Source organism: Anser anser (genome assembly GCF_964211835.1).
Source record: "Anser anser genome assembly, chromosome: 1".
NCBI classification, from domain to species: domain Eukaryota; kingdom Metazoa; phylum Chordata; class Aves; order Anseriformes; family Anatidae; genus Anser; species Anser anser.
The window spans coordinates 87,888,868-87,911,188 of record NC_139720.1 but is presented as its reverse complement, the minus strand read 5'-3'; the positions used below and the strand labels follow the sequence as shown (position 1 = coordinate 87,911,188).

The following is a 22,321-nucleotide window of genomic DNA, read 5'->3' as shown; positions in this document are numbered from 1 at the left end:
TCCCCTTGGAATGCAGCAATTATCACTAAATAAGTATTAATTGCTGCATTCCAAGGGGATTAGCACAGTTGAGCCCAATTATAGCAAAGCTTCACTGTAAGGCACTATGGTGCATTGAAATGCAGTGAAGCAATATAGGACTGTCACTCTGCAACATTTTGTCAGTAAAAATTGTGGGCTTACACACTGTAAACAGCTTTTTTTTTTTTCTTTTCAGTGTATTAGTCTAGCATATGAATGGCATGCCTTGCTAGGGGCTACAGCTTTCTCACCAGAGAAAATTGTTGCTTATTTAAGACCCATTATCTTTGTGTGAACATCTCCAAAACCGATTTTGATACTTGTTGAGTTAGTTCTGGCACTTCAACTGTGATTCCCTGCTGGATCGGGGGCAAGACTCTGCAGACTGGATTCTCCTGTCTTCTCCATCAGGTCAGCCAGCTCCGCCATCAGGTGATGCAGGTATTAATTTTGCCTGCAAGTACTAACTGTGTCAAATTGGCTTAAGAGAACTTTTGCTAACGGACCTGTTCTCAGTCTCAGCAGTGTGCGATGATGATTACAGGCAAGCTCTCTGTGGTTGCAACACATGAGCCAGAGGGCAGTGTGTATTTATTTTTTTTTTATTCCTCACCTCGACTGCAGTGTGGGTTTGTTTTTTAGTTTTCATTTATTTCCTGTTAAAACTGCAAACCCTGCTGCTTTTTTTTTTTTAGTAGTTCAGTCAAAGCATAACCAGTAAGTATGAAAAGGGGATGCTTCTGGGGATGAATCAGACCCTTGCATTAGAGCTGTTCCAGGGTTTCTTGTGCCCAGAGATAGAATGGTATATTGATGCACAGAACCAACTGAATACATGTCTTGTCTATTTTGTGAAAGATGTTACACCTTGCAGATAATGAGCTGCACCTTAACCTGCATTAAACACAACTGAGTTGTACTGTACTTGGGGACCAGTTCAATTTCCTGACCCATTCTGTTTCAGGAGCCATATATAAAATCTTGCAGTCTTCCCAGCACAGGTAATTCTTGAAATGTGTGTTCCTCCACCCATATGTTTAGATAAAGAGTCAGGTTAGCTAAGAGCTTTTCTTAACCCAGCAGGGAGGGTTTTATGTCTCTACTGTGGCCTTGTCTGTATTGAGAAAAATAGCTGTTGGTTCAGCTGAACTAGTGTTGGCATTAGTCTCTAGGCCAGTGTTATCAAGGTTCCTAAAGCCTGACTGAAATAAGCAAACTAAAACACTGTTTCATTTAAACTGTTGGTAAAAATGCACGTATGAGATTGCCTAATGCACAACGTAGGTAGGAGCTGCCAAAGTTTTAATTGTGCTATGTAGTTCCTAGAGATGCAAAGACCAAATAAGCTGAAAAGAAGGTGGCACTATAAGAAAATCCTTTATAGTGCAATTGCAAGACAAATGAAGACAGAACAGCTTTTTCCTAGAGCAGAGACCACTTCCCTTTTTTCTGCAACCCTCACCTGTATGTGATTTGCATCTCCAATGTTGTGTTTGTTATGAGAATAACTCATAGTACAAGTGTGATTGCTCTTTTGAATAATTTCATTGTATTTCAGTTATGATGATAAGCTTGCCTCTTTGCAAAAGATGAGGGATTGGGAGGAGAGAATTTCTAGGGGCGCTATCATGCAAAGCCTTTTTCTGACTCTGCCCACACTTCTAAATGAAGTCCATATACTCCATTTCTCTGACCTTTCCCTATCTAGACATCAAAACACACTGGCCCAACTGCTGTTCTCCCAGTGTGCCTACTGTGGCCATTAATCTTGCTTTCTTACACAGCTCTTCATTCCTTTTCCTTACCTTTGGCCTCAACTCTTTATTCAAAGTGATAATTTGCTGGCTTTCTGCCTGAGGGAGAAGCTGTGATCAATAACAGGAGGAGACAGGGGTCAGCAGAATAGTGATGAGCAGTGCCATTTGCTCCTCTGAAGAGACTGTTACCCAAAAATATCAATAACTTGTATGATATTATTTTAGCTTTTGAATAAGGCATCAGTGAGATTTAGGCAGCCTGCAGTGGGAGCAGGGCTCTTTTTCCTCTCACTAATTCCTTATTTCAGTCAATCACCTGTTACATAGCAAGGTGGACAGAAAGGGCTTTATCTGGCTCGCCTTGGAGTACAGACCAGGTACCTGAGCGCAGCCGGATCTGGGACTTCCAGCTCCAGTGTGTGGCAGGTCTTGTGGGCTGTGCTTTGCTCACTGCCTGACAGTGAGTCAGAGCCCATCTCCAGCCTCTTGCAACTTTTGGGGTAGAAAAGCCACACAGGAAACTCTCCCTGAGGCTAGGGGAGGGCAGAGGCTCAGCAGTAGTGTCGAGGTATTGCAGAATGGCATGCAGCACTGGATTTGGGGCACTGTAGTAACACAAGCGTCTTAATTATTTTGATATTGACTAGTACCATATATAATAATTATTAAACAAAAGGATTATACTGAATTATCAATGTATTAGCCTTCATTACTTCAGATGGCAAGGTGATGAATTTCTCGATCTCTGTCTTCCAAGAATTTCAATTGACTTTGCTTTTGAAAGACTATAAATCCTTACTTCTTATATGCCCATAACTCTCACCTTGCCAGTCATCTTTGGACTACTGGGAAATAGTTATCACCAATGCTGTTCCCGTATCTGCTGGGGATGCACATTTCTCTTCCTCCCTCATTTCTAAGAATTAGAATTGGGGAAAAAAAAAAAAAAAAAAAAGGAAAAAAAACACTATTCCTTAAGATACTTCTGTTCACTCCCAACTTAAGCTCTCATCCTGAAATATATTAGTAGTATTACTATTATAAATGTTCAGCAATCTTATGTTGAGCCAATTGTATTCTGATGGTGGAAAGTTTGAGCTTTTGGTTTTAAGGTGAATTTAAGTCATGTTTTATGGCTTTTCTAATTCACAGTTGTCTGAATTTACTCTTTATTTTGGTTAAAAAAGTGAACATGTTTATTCACATTTGAAAAAGATCATGTGAGGGTTTTTTTGTTTGTTTGTTTTACAAAGTGAGAGCTGGCATCACTATGTCGATTAGTATTTTATCTTATTTTCTTATAAGTGCCTTTACACTTCACCAGAGAAATTACTTCTTTCTTATATGTCTCCTTCTCAATAAGACTTTTCTAAAACTCCAAATTTCACCTTTCTTAATTTCATTTTGTTATGCTGGATTGCTCCTCCTTTTATCTGTAAAAGCTTAACTGCCCTGGTTTTATAACACGAATTTCAAAAGTACATCGAGGTCCTCAAGTGAAGGCATGATGAAATGATAGAATACTGTTAATACAAGTCGCTTTTTTGTTTTTTTCACCTCGTAGTGCAACACATTCTCCAGAGTGACATTTGCTGGGTTACTGTTCAAGTGTGCTTTTTCTGTTGCCTGTGTAGTTTCCACTGCTGCCTACTGAGTGTTGCTTTAATACCGCCAGATTTGATCACTAGCTTGGCTTTGTAAGGAAACAAGCATTGTGATTCTCCTGACTCAGTCTGCCTCTCACCACCACCACAACAACTTTTGACCTGGGGGGTCAACATCAATCCGGCTAAACAAAGGAGACTCGAACATAACCTGCTCCTACTTGTAGTTTTGTGTAGGTAGCTGTAGAGATCTTATTAGTGCCCTCAGAGCAGCAGAAAAAACAGGGCATTTTCACTTTCACAGGGGGCTGCTGGGTTAGTCAGCACACACGCACGCACATGCGCTTCAGATCAGTTACATTACCCGCAGCGGGGTGCCTGGCCCCACAGAGGGAGGGAGAGCTGAGGGTACAGGATGGCCAAGAGGGCAGAAGGGGCTTAGGGGAGTGTGGCAGGTGCCACAGTGACTGTGCTGGAGGGAGAAGGTGGACCTGCAGGAAATGAGGCTTTGTGAGCACTGCAGCTGGGCGCACCTGCCCTGTTTTGTGTTGCTCTGAGTGCTGTGCTAACGGAAGAGCCTAGACTGTGTGGCTGAAAAGTCCTGTAAATTCCTGGGACACAGCCAGGTTCAAACCGCGCTTCCTTCCTCCGGACCCTGCCGATCTACCGCAGCATCTCACTAGAGGCCAGCTTCAAGCAGCAGGAAGGTTGAATGCCATGGCCTGCTCAGTCAGTAGGTGTGGCATACGTAGCTCGAGGCTGCCCAGCTTCCTGTTTCAAGCCTAGCGCGGAGGAGATGCACACTGTGCTCTCCCACAGAGATGACACGGGCTCTCCTCTGTATGGGCTGCGCTGGCTCTGAGGACAAAATGGCTCCAGAGCGCTGCACGCACAGAGTTTTTGGAAATACAAAGATGTGGTATGTTCACATCAAAAGGCACCTCCAGTTCAGAGTTACGTACGAATGAAAGGAGCCAGGTAGTGCCAGTTGTGCTGGTGTTTTACGTCCTGTGGAAACTGCAGAGACAGATGGAGTCCAACTTCCCGTGATGAAGGCTGACACGTAGCCCGGGGAGTACAGCAACTTTCAGGTGCTAATGTTAACTCCGTATTTCAGTCAGAGCTTTAGAAATAAAGCTACACTTGATATCTTTACCAGTGTAGCTAGCCACTCTTGAACAAGCAGCTATCACTTATAATTTTAGACTTCTATTTAGACATGGACATAGTTACATCCCTTTTGAAGTCATGCTGAATTTGATACCAGATACATTTTCTAGGCCCCTCTTAGAGCTACTGAATTGGGATGTCCTAGGAACCATCAAAGTTTAAAAAAAAAAAAAAAAAAAGAGAGAGAGAGAGAGAGAAGAATATCTTGTAAAGAGAAAATAAAAATACAAAAGGAAACCATAAGCATCAATACCAGGAACGTAAAACCCAGACCTCAGAAGCTGCGAAGCAGAGGAAGGCACGTGTGTTTTGGGGTGGCTGCCAGCAGGTGGACTCCAAAAGCCCTTATAGAAGCAGTGCTTCCTGTGGAGGCAGCCAGAAGAGCAGAGCCTGTAGAGGTGCTTTCCTCCCCATCGCCCCACGCCGCTCACCCCAGCACCGCTTGCCGGAGTGAGATGAAGTGGAAGAGGATCACCGTCTTTGTCACCCTGCAGGCACAGCTCCATGTTACAGGTAAGGCAGGCTTTTATTTTGTGAGGTGCTATTTTAAGACTCTTGAGGTGAGGGAAGAGCACTGTGCTCCATGGTGGAATCTCCAGCCCTTGGGTCACAGGAGAGAACCTGCACATGATCTTCAGCCACATGCATCCCCCTAATTGCAGTTAGCTATGGGCTGGTTCGGAGCTGGGTTTGCAGGACTGGTGAAATATGAACTCCCGTGCTGTAACAATGTCCTGTGGTGGGCCGTGAGGCCGGCTGCTGCAGGTGGTGAGGCAAGTTCTTCTTGTGTCAGAGAGAGCACTGTAGCCCGGAAAAAATTAGTCGTTAAATAAGGTTTTAGCCTTCAGCTGGGTGGTCTTCCCTGGGATTTAAAAGAAGTTTGATACCAGAATGAAAACGTAATCAGCATAAGAGAGGTTCTCAATCTATTTAGGTAAAGCTACAGCCATGCTACATACAGTGGGTGGTTGGTGGCAATGCATGCCAGCAGGCTGGGTATAGAAGAGCATATGTCTGATAAAAGTGGATAGGATCCTTCCCTTTGTATCTTTACCTCCATGCTTGTCTCTGCTGGACACAGAGTAAAATGAAAACGCCTTTACCTTTATATATTGATTTGTGGTGGTATATACATTGGCCCTGCTTGGACAGAAAGTGAGGCAGCTTTAGCATGCACAAATCTTCAGAAGTCACATTAATTTTGGGGGGAGGAATGTACTTCTTCATAGCTTAGGAGATCAAAAGAGCAAGAAAACTGAATGTACACCCAGGGAAGGCCTAGGCTAAAACCTGAGTTTGGGGAAGTCAGCAATTATGAGGTATGGGTAGGCCGCATTCGATCATGCGTTAAAACAAAATCCACTGGAAGAGTTTCACCAACGTATACAGTACAAGTGCTTAACAAACACAACATCCGTACGCTAAAGAGCTTTGGTGACTGCAAAGGACTTTTTACTTACAATTTTTTTGGAAATCAGAGAAAGATTTTGCAGCCGCTTTGGCACCGTTTCTAGCAATCTGTGGACATTGTTTGAGGAAGATTTTAAGTACAGTCGCATTCTCTCTGGTAAGTATGCCTTCTGTTTGTGCAGCATTTAACAAGCCTGTGTCCCTTTCTGATAGTTAAATGCATTTTGTACGTTGTTTTGTATGCATAGATGTGGGTCCAAGGTGTAAACAAAGAATAGAAACTCCTTTTCCTCGATCTTTGAGAAACAGTTTTGAAGTGTATACAGCCTTAAGATTTCTCAAGAAAAAAATATTTTATAGGGCTATGAAGTTCAGGAAATTACTTTAGCTCAAATAGTATCTGAAAATACCTTTTTGCGTTTTCTCCTTTTATTTTGTCCACGATATTGATATTTCAGGCTCCTATTTGTACTTTTGGGGGAGAAAGCTTTTATTGAAAAATATGTAATAGTTTGCAGAAGGCTAGGGGCAGCCCTATGAGGGTCTTTTGTGCACAGCTCTTGGAGTATGCACACTGGCAAAGAGTACATGGGTTCAAATTTTGAGTAAGTTACAGTTGCCATTGATTTGAAGTGGTTGCCTGTGAATTTGAGGGGAAGTATTTTTCACTGGATAGCTGCAATAGTTCAAAGACTAGTAGTATTTAATGTAAGAGTACAGGTAGTATAAAAGAAAGGTAACACCAAATTTGTGGAATTGTTGCTGTGTTATTGATACAAAATACACAATAACAAACCTGTAAGATCACCATGAACTTAGCTTGAAGACGAGACCAAACAGGTGAGGCCTTTCAGCTCAAACAGAACAGAGGCAAAGAGCTGCTGCTTCCTGGAGTGTTTTCAAGCTTTCTTAGCATAAAGTAAACTTTTATAAAGTTTTCATAAAACAAGCTCAGAGTGGATAGAGAGTTCAGTAAGCTGCATACCACCTTAGACCGACTTTATTCTACCTCACTGTAAGGCATTTGTGCTTACTTTCCAAGCAGCCAGTCTAAAGATGCTACCAAGACTGGGACTGATGAACTTGTAAAGACTGTCCTTTTGGTCTTTTGAGTAGTGACGCCAATACGTCAGGCATGAGAAATGTCTTGTTTTAAAATAAATAATTCTAGAGATGGGCCACAAATTCTGATGCTGATTTTGAATTACTGACATTAGACCACAAATTTCAGAATGCTCAATCCTGACCTTTGAGCAGTTACGGAGAAAAGGTTTAATCATATGCTTGTTTAGTTTTCTGTGTGGCCTGCTTCAAAGGTACAAAATTGTAGCTCTGGAAGCCTAGCTCAGGTCTTCCTATAATCCTTCTATTGAAAAGTATCTAGAAATAAGTCTCGAACTTCTGAGCAGATTTTTTTTTTTTAATTATCTTTGTTACGTAAGAAGAATATTAAAAGACCTACACAAATATTGCAATCAAAATAGCAAAAATCTTTGTATAGTTTACAGTGCTTTTAGTCTGAAGTATGGCAGGCTTTAATAGCAGTAAGTCAGTATTGTGGGCGATGTTGTAGAATTGCTCCCTTTTTTTAAAAAAAAAAAAAAGCTGATGACATTTTGATTTATGTAAATATATAATGCACTCATATGTATACAAATATATATGTCAGAGTTCTTCAAGGAGAGTCTTTCCCTATTTTTCACTTCTTTACAAAATCACGTTTTTCAGAATTGGACAGTGCACTTCTTTTTTTTGCTAACTCTGCGGAAACCAGAGCCTTTGACGGAGATTACTAGCACAGCTTATTTTCATAAGATTTTGCTGGTCTGCGTAACTGTGGCTTCTGCCCATTGGGCGTCATGATACCAGGAGCTGTTTTTTTAGTCGGTTCATGGACAGGAAGATAAAATGGACAGATCACGGGTCTTAGGGTTCATTTGTTCCTTCCTTTTTATGAGATGACTTAGCAGATCTGCAAACTATAAGACTTGTAAACTTAAAGTTGTTTACAAGACTATCCAGAAAACCCAAGCAAATAAAACCAGACAACTTTGGCTACTATCTCCATGTCCTTATGCCCAGTCTCTTAAGTTCTCCTAGCTGAATTCTTGCTAGACCAGGAAAAAAATATAAAGGCTTAATTTTACGTGTTTTATTTCCTTTTTCTCTTTTCCATTCACAATGATTCATTAATAATTCATGAAAAAAAGGCAACACTGTGGACTAGCACATTAGCAAACTGAACAAAATGTAGGCAAATGTAGCCTTTCTTTTTAAAGGGTCATTTGTCGAGCACTTGCAGTATTATATTCAATTCTCCAATGCTTGTTATAGAGTAAGAGCTTTCTGAACCCTTCCAAGCAAAATTCCTAATAAATGAAGTAAGAAGTTAATGATTGTGTTCGTTTTGTTGTTTTTCACGTATGCTAGATGGGAAATATACACAAAATAGAGAAAGCTGTCTGAAAATATGTTTGTATTTCTCTTGTGTGTATCCTTAAGAATATGTGTATAAAAACACAAAGTGGGGGAAAAAATAAGAAGTTTCCTGGCAGCTTAAAGGGGACAAGAACTTAATTTATGAATGGACATTCATGCGAGGAATGCTTTTGACAGTCATTTTCCGTTATTCACGCAAATTTGAATTGTGACAATCACCACGCATAAACCTATTTAAAAATGAAAAAAGAGAAAGAAAACAAATTCTTTTTCTTCACAATTTCCAAACTGTAACCGAACTCCCTTTATAAAGTAAAGAAAAAAGACTTACTTGCACAACTGCAGATGAACACCAAATACCCCCTTCAATTCGTCATATAATCGAATGACTATATGTTATGTAGGACTGTCAAATGCAATCGCTGTGCTGGCAAGAAAATACAGTACATTGCTAGAGTGGCATGAATGGAAGATACAACTTGTTAAAAGTACTTATAAAACATTTATCTTGCTAAAAGGATCTACTTTGATTGCATGCGTACTTGTATGTATATTGTTGATTTTCGGTGTTCTGACAGTCAACAGCTAAATTAAAGTCTTGATGTTGCTTTTTTTTTTTTTAGCATTAAGAAAACAATTTATGCCAGTCCAGAGTCTTTAAGAAGCTGAAGTTTTACAAATTTTTCCAATTTCCACCTGTGTATAATGTAATATTTTGAGACTGGTTTTGAATATTGTTCTGTTAATTAAGTTCTACTCCTTCAAAAAATGTCATATTTTTAGTTTTTAAAACATGGCAGTCCAAATCCAATGTCTTCAGCAAAGCAATGGAGATATTTAACTCCACATTGTCCTATGCAACTGGTTAGTAACTGCATATGTAAGTTAGATAAAATATGCGCGCAAATGAGAAACTTAGTTTGCAGTTCTTCCGTCTACTCGCTCAAGTGCACAAATCTTGGGAGACAGTGGAAATGCATGTATTTAGCCAAGTACAGTGGGTATGTCCATCTCTGTGAAGGTTAGACTTACGGATGTGTAGGTCTTTCGCTCTTGACGATTTAGGTATTAAAAATAGGAGTGAAAACATCTAGCTCCTAAGCCTCAAAGGTCACAAGCATTGGTATCTATGCCAGTTGTGTTTAAGGAGTAGAAATTATGTTAATTTTTGAGCCATATACACTGGAAATATTTGAATCCCTATAAGTTTCTTAGGAATAAACTATCGACTTTTAGAAGCCCTTTATGTATTTTCTTCCTAATACTTTATTATAGTCAAGTTTTTACAGTCTCCCTCTGTTCGGTCTTACCAATTGGAAATGGAGACAATCAGTTAGGACAGACACACAGAATGAAGGAGAGAAGATTTGAGAAAGATGGGAGTTTTCCATCTCTGCATGCTTTCCATATGTGAGAGTGTGTTAAACACAGCACTTCTAGCAAACACATTGCTGAGTCCGATGAAATGCTCAGACTATTTAGCCTACTTCTGTCATGGAATGGCATCGTGGTGAAAACTTCATCTCTATATCCTGACTGATGTTCATCTCCATCCTGCCTCTTTCTTAGTAGCAGAACATTTTTTTTTAATTTATTTTATTTCTAAATGATGGAGAAGCCATAAAGTTAACACTTAACTCTTTGAAAGCTCAGATAATACAGAAGTGAGATAAATTAGAATTAGATGGAAGCTGATGAGGAAAAAAGGTTGAAAAATTGTCAGCAAATTATAGTATAAACTATCACAAGTTTTCCTTTACAAACCTGCATGGTTCAGAAACAGAAAAAGAGTGAAACAGCTATATAACCTGTCACTTTTTTTTTTTTTTTAAGGCAATTGCTATTTCTGGGGAGCGATAGGCCAGCCTGCCACAGTGCTTGTGGTTGGCAAGCACTGAAAATAGTCGTCTGGTCAAAAAGCAAATCTAACTTGTAGAACCTGAGAACACTTTAAAAGCTTTCTTAAGTGCCCCAAAATTTGAATCTCAAAAACAAATATATATATATATATAATAAAGTCAGTGAGTAATGAACTGAAACACTTTTCTAATGGGGTAAGATGCAATATCCAGGAAATTAATAAGAGAACACTAATTTTGGTGGTGTGCTATTTCTTTTTAGTGGCTATTGAATAAAGGAAAGAGCTATGTGATTGAAAAAAAAAAAAAAAAACTTCTCCTGATTGTTCATTCAGATTTTATGATCAGTTTATTCCAGCTAGAAGCATGAGTGTTTTACATTCATTTCACTTAAAATGTTGCTGTCATCCCCGTGACAGCCAAACCTTAAATAAACAAAGCTAAATATATATTAAAATGCTTCACAAATATTTAATGCATAAGTACGTGTTACAAATTCATTCAAATTCCTCACGGCATGCATCTCGTCACAAAGTAAACTGAGGCTCAGAATGGGGAAAAAAAAGAGAAATGTCCAGTTGGTAATTAGATGGATGAGAGCAAGCCCTTGTACTTACATGGATCCTGCAAGTAGATCAAGATTTTCTTAGTGCAGGCATTGATGTATGGGGGCAGAGCCTGAACTGATGAGATACTTCGGTTAAAAATACTAATTCTGAATTCTCTAATACAGAAATTCAGCTCAAACTAAAAATTAACGTACTATAATTTATTACTTTATCGCATCGATTTGAAGCAAGAGTCTTGAACAGTGTGACAGAATCCCTTTTGAAATATTCTTATCAAATATCAGTTAAGTGAAAGAAATCAACTTCCTATAGTTAGATACTGCACATTCCTAGTCTTCAAATGTTTGTTTTGTCATTCAGAAAGAGCTGAATGGTCTGAGTGATGACTTTTAAAGCTATAAATAAATTGTGCGGCTGGGTTGGGATCTTACAGTTGGCAGTTAATACAGCAGATTTTTAAACCTTTAAAAAGAAAAATTTTGACTCGTATCATCTTATACATTAGAGCCTTATAATCACTAAGTGTTAGTTCATTTTTTCAGAGAACCCTACATCAAGTCTTTGGTAGGAAAACTCATTTCTGTCTCTACCTGGTATCTGTTGTTGCAATTTACATCATTTCCCATCTGGCCATGTAAAACTGTTGCAATAAAGAAGCCTTACCAGAACTATCTGGAGTAATTGCTCTCTTTATCTGTGTTTCTCTCTCCATGATGTGAATTCACAGAGTATCATTGCTTTGGGCTTTTATGTAAGTAAGGTGATTTCAGCAGCACTTTTTGCAAGCATGAGGAGGCATTTATGAGGAAAAGCAGAATGAAGTCCTGTGAGTTTCATTACAACCCATTTTCTGAAGGAAGGAATACAGGTTACAGAGAGAGAGAGAGAAATACTTATATAATTGATACCTTGTAAAAAAAGTCTGTCTACAGCTGGTTTCTAAGAAACAAGCAAACAATTCTGTGAATTACTCTGCGTACAGTTCCTCTGTTCATGAAAGGTCTTGTAAAACAGATCAGTTTCTTTTGATTTTTTTTAAGAATGTTATTCAAATTCTACAGATTTCTTCTTACTACTAATTTTCAGTTGTTATTTTTATGGTTTATTACCTAAAGGCATGATACTTGGCCAAGTTAGTGTGCACGGGTGAACTCATTCTTGGAGTCTTAGTCGTTATAGACTAGAACTTGTTTAGGGAATTTAACAGATTTTCAGGAGAGGTGTATGGGAATGGTATTGTATGAAGTAACGTAAGCACGCATTTTCCTTTCTGATTTTTTATGTATTTTTTTTTCCATATTTCTCAGGAAATGCCAAAATCCTTGCTATCTGTATTAGTTTCGCACTTTATAATCTGTTGCGATTTGAAGACTTACAAATGCAACACAACCGAAGTAATCCATGTGATAACTGACTGACTTTGGAGGCTTACAGTAGCAATAGATTTGACCTCATGTTTGTTACCTGCGATTTTTTCTCCTCTTACCTGCAACATATTCTTCTTTAGTAATGGGTTTATGATTCTTTTAATCTCTCCCTGGAAATTTAACTTCTCTGCGTAAATTTTGCTGGGGACTACTCTGATGAATAAAGTAGCTGAATGAAATCTTTGCAGGTGGTGATCTTAGAGAGTTTTGGTGAAAGTAAATGAAATTAAACCCACGTTTTTTTAACATCAATCCCTTACTTTCCTTTTCCTGAGAAGAAAAGGGAGTAACATCCAATTGCAAATTGTCTAGTTTTTAACTTCTTGAAACTATTGATCTTCTACATGTAAAACCAAGCAGTTGTGTATTATGAGAGTAGCCACACCCAGCAGACCAGAGAAGATAAGCAAGGTTAACCAATCTGGATTTCTAGCTGAGGGTCAAACGTCATTCCCGTTACTTTAAAAAAAATGAACATCTAACACATACTATAAAAGTCCTACGGAATTTAGCTTCTCAGGTTGTTTTTTCATCCCCCGTTTTAACAGATAGACTCTAATTTCTGCATCAAGCTCAATTACAGCTTGCTTGCTGAACGTGTGGATTTCTTTTTCCCTTGCAAATAACGAATAATTTTATTGAAAACCCATTTTCTTTATATGTAAAGTTTGTGAGAGAGCTTAAAGGAGTAATTTAAGGTGACTGTTTCCCAGATGATTAGCAATGCTTTCTCAGATGGAATCTGAAGTTCTGATGAAGACTGCTTGTAACTTCAAAATGTAATCCATCCCCAAAAGTTTGAAACTAACTACAGATCATCAAGAGTGTGGTTTGTTTGTTTATTTATTTATTTTAAGAGTTGTGCCTGAAATATAATGAGACAAGAAGTTCTGCATGCTGGGTTCATTACTTGATCTTTTTTCTGAGGATGTATTTTTGATCCCATCTTTGATTTTTCTCCATGATTCAAATGTTAAAAAAATGGAGGTTCTCATTAAATTATTTCTCTCTAAAAGAAGCAGTTTTAATTTACCTTGTTTGGAATTCTCTTAAATTTCAGATGCCTGTAGTATTAATGCAAACTAGACAGAACTGGAATTTTCCCTGTCCTGTCTTTTCATGCAGATAAATTAATCTCTTCTAATAACTCACATGTTATTTTACTACTTACCCCAAAATCCGGCAGTGCTATAATGCATTTGTTGTTGCTGTTAGGTATGTCTCTTCTGATAGAAAAGCAGCAGATTTTCAGGCTTGAGACTTTTTTTTTTTGTTTGTTTTTGTAACTCTCTTGAAGTTACAGCTACGAACCTTCAGCCCTATCTTATTGTAACATCTTTTCCAAGATGTTTTTATCTGATTTTCTTTCTCAGCTGCAAAGAAGTAGCTAACAGGTTTGCCCCCTTTCTCTTTCTCTCTTGCTGTTCTTTTTACATCTTGAGCCAAATGTCTATTTGTTAGACATGATGGTTTTAGTAGACCAAATACCAAGTTTAAAATCAAGCTTAGAGGGAAATGATTTTCTGATTCTGCTAAAGTTTCCAAGGTTGTTTTTTTTTTTTCACTATTTTCTATTAGGGTAGATGAAACCCTTCCAAAGTATTTTTTTGTGAGACACAAAGCAGTCTCTGAGCAATTACTGTTCTGTGTTTGGGAAGAGGGAAACCCAGTTTCAAGTCCTTGGTCTGTCTGACTCAGAGTAGGAGTTTGGCTGGGACTCCCACGTGCTGAGCTAGTCAAGAGACACCCGTCGGTTTTGATGAGAAATTCTGATGCGAGTCTAAAAACATTCCCTAACTAACGTGTCATCAGAATTTGTAATGCAAAGTGTTTCTGATGAACTGGTGTTACCTACTTAAACCTACGTGTTTTAAAACAAAACAAAAGAACTCAATGGAGTAGATGTATTTTTGCTCTGAAGAAGACTTGGTGTTCTCCTTGCCTGTTTTGAGAAGCCTTATAATTAGGGTCAATGCTACGTGAGGGAGGGTGTACCTGGGAGTTTCCCCATCCACTCTTACAAAATTTTGTGTGTTTTCTCTAGAAGTGACTCTATTTCAGCAACAGCATAACCCTAAGCAAGCTCCTGTGTGCGAGTTTGTCTGCAATACAGGGCACAGAGGTGGTATTCTCTTATCCCCAGGTACATAAAAATAACGTAATTATGAGTATCAATAACATCTGCTTATATATTGATGATCTTGCCAATTCTGAAACCACATATACCTATGCAGGACTGTCAGATTTAGAAGAAGGTCCTAGGCTGCCAAATCTTTAAGGTATGTAGGGACCTGAAGGAGTCAGCAACATGGAATATAATCGGGAAGAGGCAACCTGAGAAAGCCCAGTATGTTCACTGAGCTGTCTGGAGCAATAAAGGAGGGCTTCAGGCATTTAAAAAGATTTGGAAGCCTTACCTCTAAATATGCTGTCTATATGCTGTAACAGTAAAGTGGGTACAATACTTAATTTCTATCAAACTTTCCCCTTCTAACTGGGACATGTTAGTGTGTTAGAAAATGGTGCTTATTTGAATATACCTAACCTAGCTTTAAATTAGTGTTCTTGTTTCGGCAGCTCTCCAATGACAGCAGTACAGATTTTACTTCGGGCTAACTGGCTGGGCTTTTACCAAAGCGCTCAGCCAGATTTTTGCAGTTTACACAAAGATCTGTGCTGGAAGGAAATGTGCTGTTATCGGCTAGTGTAAAATCAATTTAGCTATGTTTCTGTGAGCTGCTGCTGCCTCCATAATGACTGCAGTACATACAAAAGTTTTGGAAAGGACACGTTTCTCATTCTATTCCTTCAGATCCAGTGGGGTCTTCACCTCTTGAAACTTCAGGGTCATATTACAGTAAAAACATAGTAGTGTTCAGATTAGAAAGTGCATTACACCCAGGAAAAAGAGTGCTTCTAAGTAGCTATCTAGCATTTATTTTTCAATTTGCCTGCATAAATGATTTTACAAAATGGTTTTATTGGTGTCTGCAGTTAGATGTTGTATTCCTGAAGCAGTGCTTTGTTTTGAGGTTTTTATTTTCAACGTATTTCATTCAACTCCACATTATCTCGTTCTGTTGTAGTTCTGAATATATATATTTAATTTTATCAGATTAGGAAGGTTGCTGTTAAGACAGTAAGCAAAATTAAAATGAATGAAATGTAAACTTTAAATCAGGAATTTTGAACCTTGGGGTCTCGTCAGAGACATCTGGAGGTAATTCTGACAATTCCTGTCATCCTCACTGCTTCACAGATTTGTTCTCCCCGTAGTGAAATAATGCTTTTTTAGATAGAGCAAGAAAATGGGAAAATGGGGACAGAAGTTTTGTGCTTTTAATAGTGGCTGATTCACTGAGTGACATTTAGAAAGCCACTGCAATATGTGTGGTCTTTCCAATAAGCCAGTGTCCAAATTTATTTAAGGTGGGCTGCTGTGTTAGCTTATTTGATATATATATATATATATATACACACATACATATTCTTTAACTAACTTTTAATTGCTTCTCAAGTTGTTGATAACACTTAGAAAGTATCAACACCCATGATCCTGAAGAAGATATGCTATTTGATTAAACAAAAAGAGTTTTATTTGCATATTTCAATGGTGTTTTGAAGACTGAGACCTATGAACTATGCTTTAGATCCTCTAGTGTAGTCTATTTTATATATAGGAAATGAAAACAGCGTCTGTGTTGAATTTGCTGCTACATTCAGTAAGTGGCCCTTACTGCTTACAGGACAGCCTTTGCTTGCATTGGGAGAATGGCCAACCTCTGTCCCTCCCTCTCTTTAAAAAAACCTTTACCTTTCCAGATTCAATTGAACCAATGAAACAAAAAAGTAATTGTTCATCTGTGGGCTCACTATTAGTCTTCCCAAAGTGGAGAGAGAGTAGAAAATAACGTTCCTTGCAGCCTATATGGTATTTCACGCTTAGAAGGCATCTTGAGATCTTTAGAAAATGTGCTCTGGAGATGAAAATATTTACCACTCCCCGTGCTGCCCACCGAGGAGCCCAACACATGCATGCCACCACTCTGAATGTTGGTGCAGCTCTTAGCGTGGTGGTGTTTAACCTGTCTGGTGTCTGAGTGTTACTGTTTAGAGACTGCAGAATTGGGATTGCAAATATATGTGCACAATTATTCCAGCCACCTATCCCTCCCATGAGGATACCTATGCTGGGACAGGATGATTGCGATACCACAAATATCTCATTTAGACTAATTCAAACATACATTATTTTTAATGGAAATAGTCCTTGCTATTTCAGTAGATGTTCAAGTGCAGCTCTCAGCTGTCTGTCTTCCTATGACTGCCTGCTTCTTTTCTCATAGGTAGCTTCTGGCTACTGAGGACTTGCCCTGCGCATTAACTATTAACCAGACATCAAAGCAAGGACTTCCCTTGGGGATTGGCTGCAGTTTATTTGCTCAATGTATGTAGTCTCTTTTGCCTCAGGCACAAAATAGAGCACCTCGGTCTTGAACTCCCTGGTCTTCGGCTTCTGAGAAGCAAAGTTGCCTAAGGGGAGCTATACTTCAGCAAAGCTTTTGTTCAGGGTGTGCTGGTTTATACAGGGTAATATCTATAATGTGGCTTGGAAAACGCTTGGTGCATGGCACTTACCTATTATCTGGGCAGTATTCGAGAACCAGAGGGGTGTGAGCTTGCTTGAAACCTACTTGGGATGTCTATTTATTTATTTATTTATTTATTTATTTCCAGAGCTGTCACTCTATTGAGCCTTTCAATCTTGGGGCCTTGAGCTGAGGGATGACAAGGGGGGGAGAAGCATGAAATATTTTGAAATAGAGCCCTAAAGGCAAGGGGCACTTTGAATGGAATTTACATATAGCTCATCAAAACATTGCCTCTTCAACATCTGTAGGTAGAGCGTAAAAGAGCACTCACTTGTGTATTTGTGCAGAGGATTTGAGAGAGATGATGACTGCTGTCTAAAATACACTGGGAGTAGAGAAGATGAAATAAAAATGAGAGTGCACGTTAGAACAAATAGCTTTAAACTGCTCGCTGAATTACTTTAGGGGGATAGAAGGTTTTGCACTGTGTGAGTAGTTTGGGTGTAGATTATTCTCGGGGCAAGGGAAGTAGAAATTGCTATCTTTTTCAGGAAGAGCTTGCTGAGTTTATGGAACGGATTTTATCATATGGCCCTATGTAGGAGCAAGAGACAGTTTGCCAAGGAGATCTTCCACAGTCCTTTGTTCTTGTTTACATGTTTGAAGGGTATGCAAGAATACACAGTGTTTAATCAAGCATATTAGAGGCAAATTTTGTGCTTCATAAGTCAAGGGCCAGAGAAAAACACAGATGCTATTGTCATTGCACAAGTGTATGTGCAGACAGCAATACAAAAATGTGTGAATGGCTTTGTAAGGATACACCGCAAGCAGGTCTGTGCAAGCCCATTCAGTTCATGTGTGCTACTTGGTAGGTTAGCATTCAAATGTGTTTGGCTTCCATTATTAAGGGCATTTTAAAATGTAAATTTAATAAGGAACAAAGATGATCTTTAGCAAGTGTTTGTTTGCCGCTATTTATGTACATATTAAAATTACAAAATCTATTTATATTCTTTCATCTTTTATCAAATTCACAGCAGGTTTTTTTTGTTGTTTTGTTGTTGTTTTCTGGTTTGTTTTTATGTGGGAAAGTGAAGTTTTGCTCTTACATACATGCAGTTCAAAGTGGAGAGGCAAGAATGTTTTCTCGGCTAGTGTGAGGAATAATAAAAAATTTACTTTCAGCTTGAAATTACTATTTCAAAGACAGGGAGTGGTACTGCTTCTGGGACCTCCTCTGTTTCTACCCTAGTTCCTCTCTCTTTCTGAAGTACTACCCGGATTTTGTCTTTTAAAAGCAAGAGGTAGAAGGATATCTTTCTCGTTATTCACCTTCCCATCAGTGATGCACCTGAGATTTGTTATGTTATCAGACTTGGCTGTATGTGTGAGGCTGAGACATCCTGGGCTAAAAGGAGCGAGACAGGTCTAATTGCTTGTGCCGTGTGATGAGGTAGGAGAACGGTGCTGCTCTGCCATAAAGAAATACACCCTTGATATGTCTTTAAGATCAGTGTTCTGTTCACATTGCAAACCCAAAGGTGTAGGCTATTCCTACAGTCACCTCCTCCTCCTCCAAGAGGACCACTGTTGGTGGGAGGATCGTGTCAGGTCATGAAACAACAGAGACCTATCACTATCAGAGTGTTTAATGGGTGACACGTTGCATTCATACCCAGCATCGTGTATTGGGAGCTAACTGTGTGAGTGTTACACCCAGCTTAAGAAAACAGTACAGGCTGGCTACACCAGGCTTTTAACCATTACTAGCATCTCAGGAAGTATCAGTGCTGCAATATGAATAGGAATCCCCTAAAAGCCTCAGTGTAAATGGACTCTTTTGTGAATGCAAACAGAAAGAAGCCCCTGTGCAAAATCAGTCAAGCTGTGCAGTAAAATCACTTCTTGATAGTTGCAATTACACTGTGTCTAAAACGCATTTTGGTCCTGTAGGGCAGACAGGACAATGAATTGTGTCTTAACCTTGTCCCTGAATTATGTGGTAGCCTTTGATTCTGTTTGGGCTGTAACATGATTTGGGAATGTGGCTTGACACCACCTATGCTGCAGAATAAACTGTGTTCTTAGCAGGGTTTAGCAATTATCATCTCATGAGCACATTCTACTCTCCCTGTGTAGAATTTTTTTATCTTTTACTGCATCAGCACTTGCTGCTAACCACATTACATTCATTAATTTCATTATTTCTTAGAAATTTGCAGTACTTTGTAAGCATGAAGGTTCTCACACTATTCTTCTGATATAGTATGTTCCTGTCTTTTCTCTTATAATGTGGTAAATCAGGGCACAAAATATTTAACTGCTGTTCAGAAAGTCTCTGGCGAAGCCAGGAATAGAAATGCTAACTGCTTTACCTGTTAGCTACATTATAGCCTAAACTCATGATGGACTATTAGAATGGAAGACTAGAGTAGAACTGGTAAGAAACTATTTATTTAAAACGTTTTTTTTCAGGACCCTCGGTTATGAGTTTTCTGCCAAAGCAAGAGGAAGTTGTTTCTTGTTGCTATTTATGAACAAAAACAGCAATATAAATAGAAACCTGTGTTAAGATAAGAGAGGTGTCTCCATATAGGCTGTTGCATCGAGAATAAAAAGGACTGGCAGATAAATGAAGTGCTGAAGCAAGTAGTAGATAAATTGTAAGATACTATATCTTTGCTATCACCAATTTAACAAAAAATAAAATCATCAGGCAAAGCAAAACCTGACTGTCAGAAAATAAGTGCCACATCCAGCGTGCAGAGGCCAGACCTTCTGTACAACTGGGCTGAAGTGAGATGTACTGGGTACAGTGGTACAGCTGGGATGATGAGCAGTATCAAGAAATAACAGGTAGAAAAACAGCAGAGCATAGCTGAAACACCAGTGATCACTGCAAGATCTATCGACAAAGTTATAATTAAATTTGTGCACATATTTATGATGATTTGCATTAAGGATGAAACTTCAAAACTGACTGAAGGTTTTAAGAGTCCAAATAGCAGAATCTTAAATGGCCTTGTGTCTCAGGAGTGCCAAGAACTCACCATGTGTAAGTTAAGCTGCTCTGAATCTTCCTGTATCAACTGTTTTGAATTTGAGAGAGAGGGAGAAGGAAAATAAGGTGGAGGGAAGAGAGGGGAGAGTGGAGTGATAACTGCATGTAAAAGAGGGCACAGTATTTTGAAGAGAGCAAACTTTCTGAAAGAGAGATGGAGGAGAAAGGAGAATGCGTATAAAGACGTAGCAGACATCCTTATGGGACAATTTGCACTAGCTAGTTCAGTGGAGGAGAGCTAGCAAAATTCAGAATAGTAATGGTTCATATCAAGATTAGAGAGGAAAACAGTACGGTTTGTTGAAATGGCATCTTTGAAACCTTTTCACAAGCTTACCAGTATTACACAGAACATCGTTAAATTCTATTCAGTGCTTCACAACAGGATGCTGAAAGGTTATGCAGTTAAAAGGTATTATATCATAAAAGAATAAAAAATCAGTTAATATGTTTATGTGGTTCAGAAAGATCCTAAAACTCAGATTATCTTGTTCTTGGACACCTATTACTGATCTCTGTCAAAGACAGGCTGTCAAACATGAACTTCAGGTCTGACGCTGGGTATGGGTTGGTCATAGGAGCTGCGTTGAAGACTGGCTCTTCTAGAGTTGTTAGAGGGTCACTTTGAGTCTTGGGTGCACGCAGAAGATAAGAGCAAGAGAACAAGCAAAAGTTACTCTACAGACTTGTTCAAATGATAAGCGTAAAGAAACATGGAGTTGAGGAGTGAACGACATTATCAGTTAGCATTTCGGTTTAGATACAAAGGGCATTGGGGTGGGGGAAGTCATCCGATAACAGATAAAAAATATGAGAATGGACTTTAAAAATGTAGAATCTTTCTATGATACTGCCCTAATTATTACTGGGAACACTAATGACATGGGAAACTGCAAGAGTAAGGCCACAGTATTTTTCTTAAGCAACTGTCCCTAGGACAGAAATGGCAAAGTTGACTTTTCCTTGAGAGAACGGGACATCAACAGCTGACGTTAGAAGAAGGTCAAGATGGAAATGACTACCAAAAACATGAACACGCTCTTCTGTAGAAAAATGACAGATTATTGTGTTACTGCCAGAAGGGAAATCTTTGTTTTGACTTTGTTTTTCTTTTGAAAAGGCGATATTGCAACTGCTGTGTTAAGTTAAAGGCTTTAGTGGAAAGAAAGGGCATCAATTCACTTCCTTGGTTTATTCTCTCATTTCTGGCAACGTTTTAATAGAGAACAGCATTTTCTGTTTGTTTCAAGCGAAATATGTGTGAAGGGCAGTAGTAAGGTTGTAAGTTCCCAGGGGCTTGCTGTGAGACTGGTCAATGTGTCTGGGTCTACCCAGCTGTCCGTGGATTAGTGCTGGGTAGCAAACTCTCAGCAGGGCCTGCTCCTGGTCTTGGCAAAGAAGCAGGATGATGAACATCTGACTAACCCAAAACGCTGGCAGCTGTAACTGAAGAGGTATGTAAATTTAAAACAGCAGGGGTTTTCCAAGGTGTTGAAAAGGAGTGGGGAGAGTGGGAGGCAGAGGAGCCACCAGAAGTTTTCTTCAGGCTTAGAGGCTGAAAATGTTTTGAATGTCTTCCCCATTAGAAGTGCCAGGCTAAGGCTATGGCTACAACCAGAGGGGCTTTCACGACGGCTCGGTGTGGGTGTAGAAAATGAAAACACAGTAAGGCCACAGCCTTCAAATTCCTACAATGAATAAGTTCGGTAATGTCACAGGGTCTGAAGTTGTGATGTTAATTCCTCTTATCAAGGAAAGCCACCGTGCCCCTTGTGCTGCTGGGAGTCACCTGAAGCTGTCACGCTCCTTTTCCATTTGCAGTGCTTTTGGATCTGGGGCTCTCACTGATTTGCCATGTGAGCTTCAAACAGCCGCTGCCTCTTTCTGTGCCTGTTCCCCTTACCAGCCTCTGTAAGATGTTTATTTGGGTTCTGATTGTGTACCACTGTATGTGTTCCAGAAATTAATGCACAAATGGAAGTTAAGATTAAACAGAAACACACGTCTTTGCAGGACTGAGGTGCATGCCATCTTTTGGGGTCAGTTGCTATATTTAAGCACGTATACCTGTAACAGCTGAAACAGTGTCAACTGAGCCACCTGGGGCACTCAAGATTAGTTAACGATATACAGCAGCAATCGAGTTGCTGTTAATTTATGGCACTGAACACTCATCAATGAGTAAAACGCAGCCCCTATGGTAAAGGAGTAGCTGAGCACCTCTGACAAAAGTCTACAGGTAATTAAAAGCAAGAGAGCTCGAGATGTTTCTTGTTTTGTTTTGTTTTTAGTTTCTGTTTGTCTCCAAAGACAGTGGTGGTTTCTTGGAAGAGCAGTCTAGAAACTATGTCTCTTCCACTGCTGACTTGTTTAGGGCAAGAGAGGCACTTCAGTGCTGAGGCTGACCCC

At 39.2% G+C, this 22,321-nt stretch overlaps 1 protein-coding gene across 1 annotated transcript in view; it reads left to right on the top strand.

Annotated features, from left to right (window-relative positions):
- The first annotated feature begins 4,732 nt into the window (after nucleotides 1-4,732).
- The window catches only part of CD247 (CD247 molecule), a 53,686-nt gene continuing 36,097 nt past the window's right edge, over nucleotides 4,733-22,321 (top strand). The window contains exon 1 of the mRNA XM_083820538.1: nucleotides 4,733-5,065. Coding sequence (XP_083676664.1) covers nucleotides 5,008-5,065 — 58 coding nt within the window. The 5' untranslated portion in view covers nucleotides 4,733-5,007. The remainder of the gene's footprint in view (nucleotides 5,066-22,321) is intronic.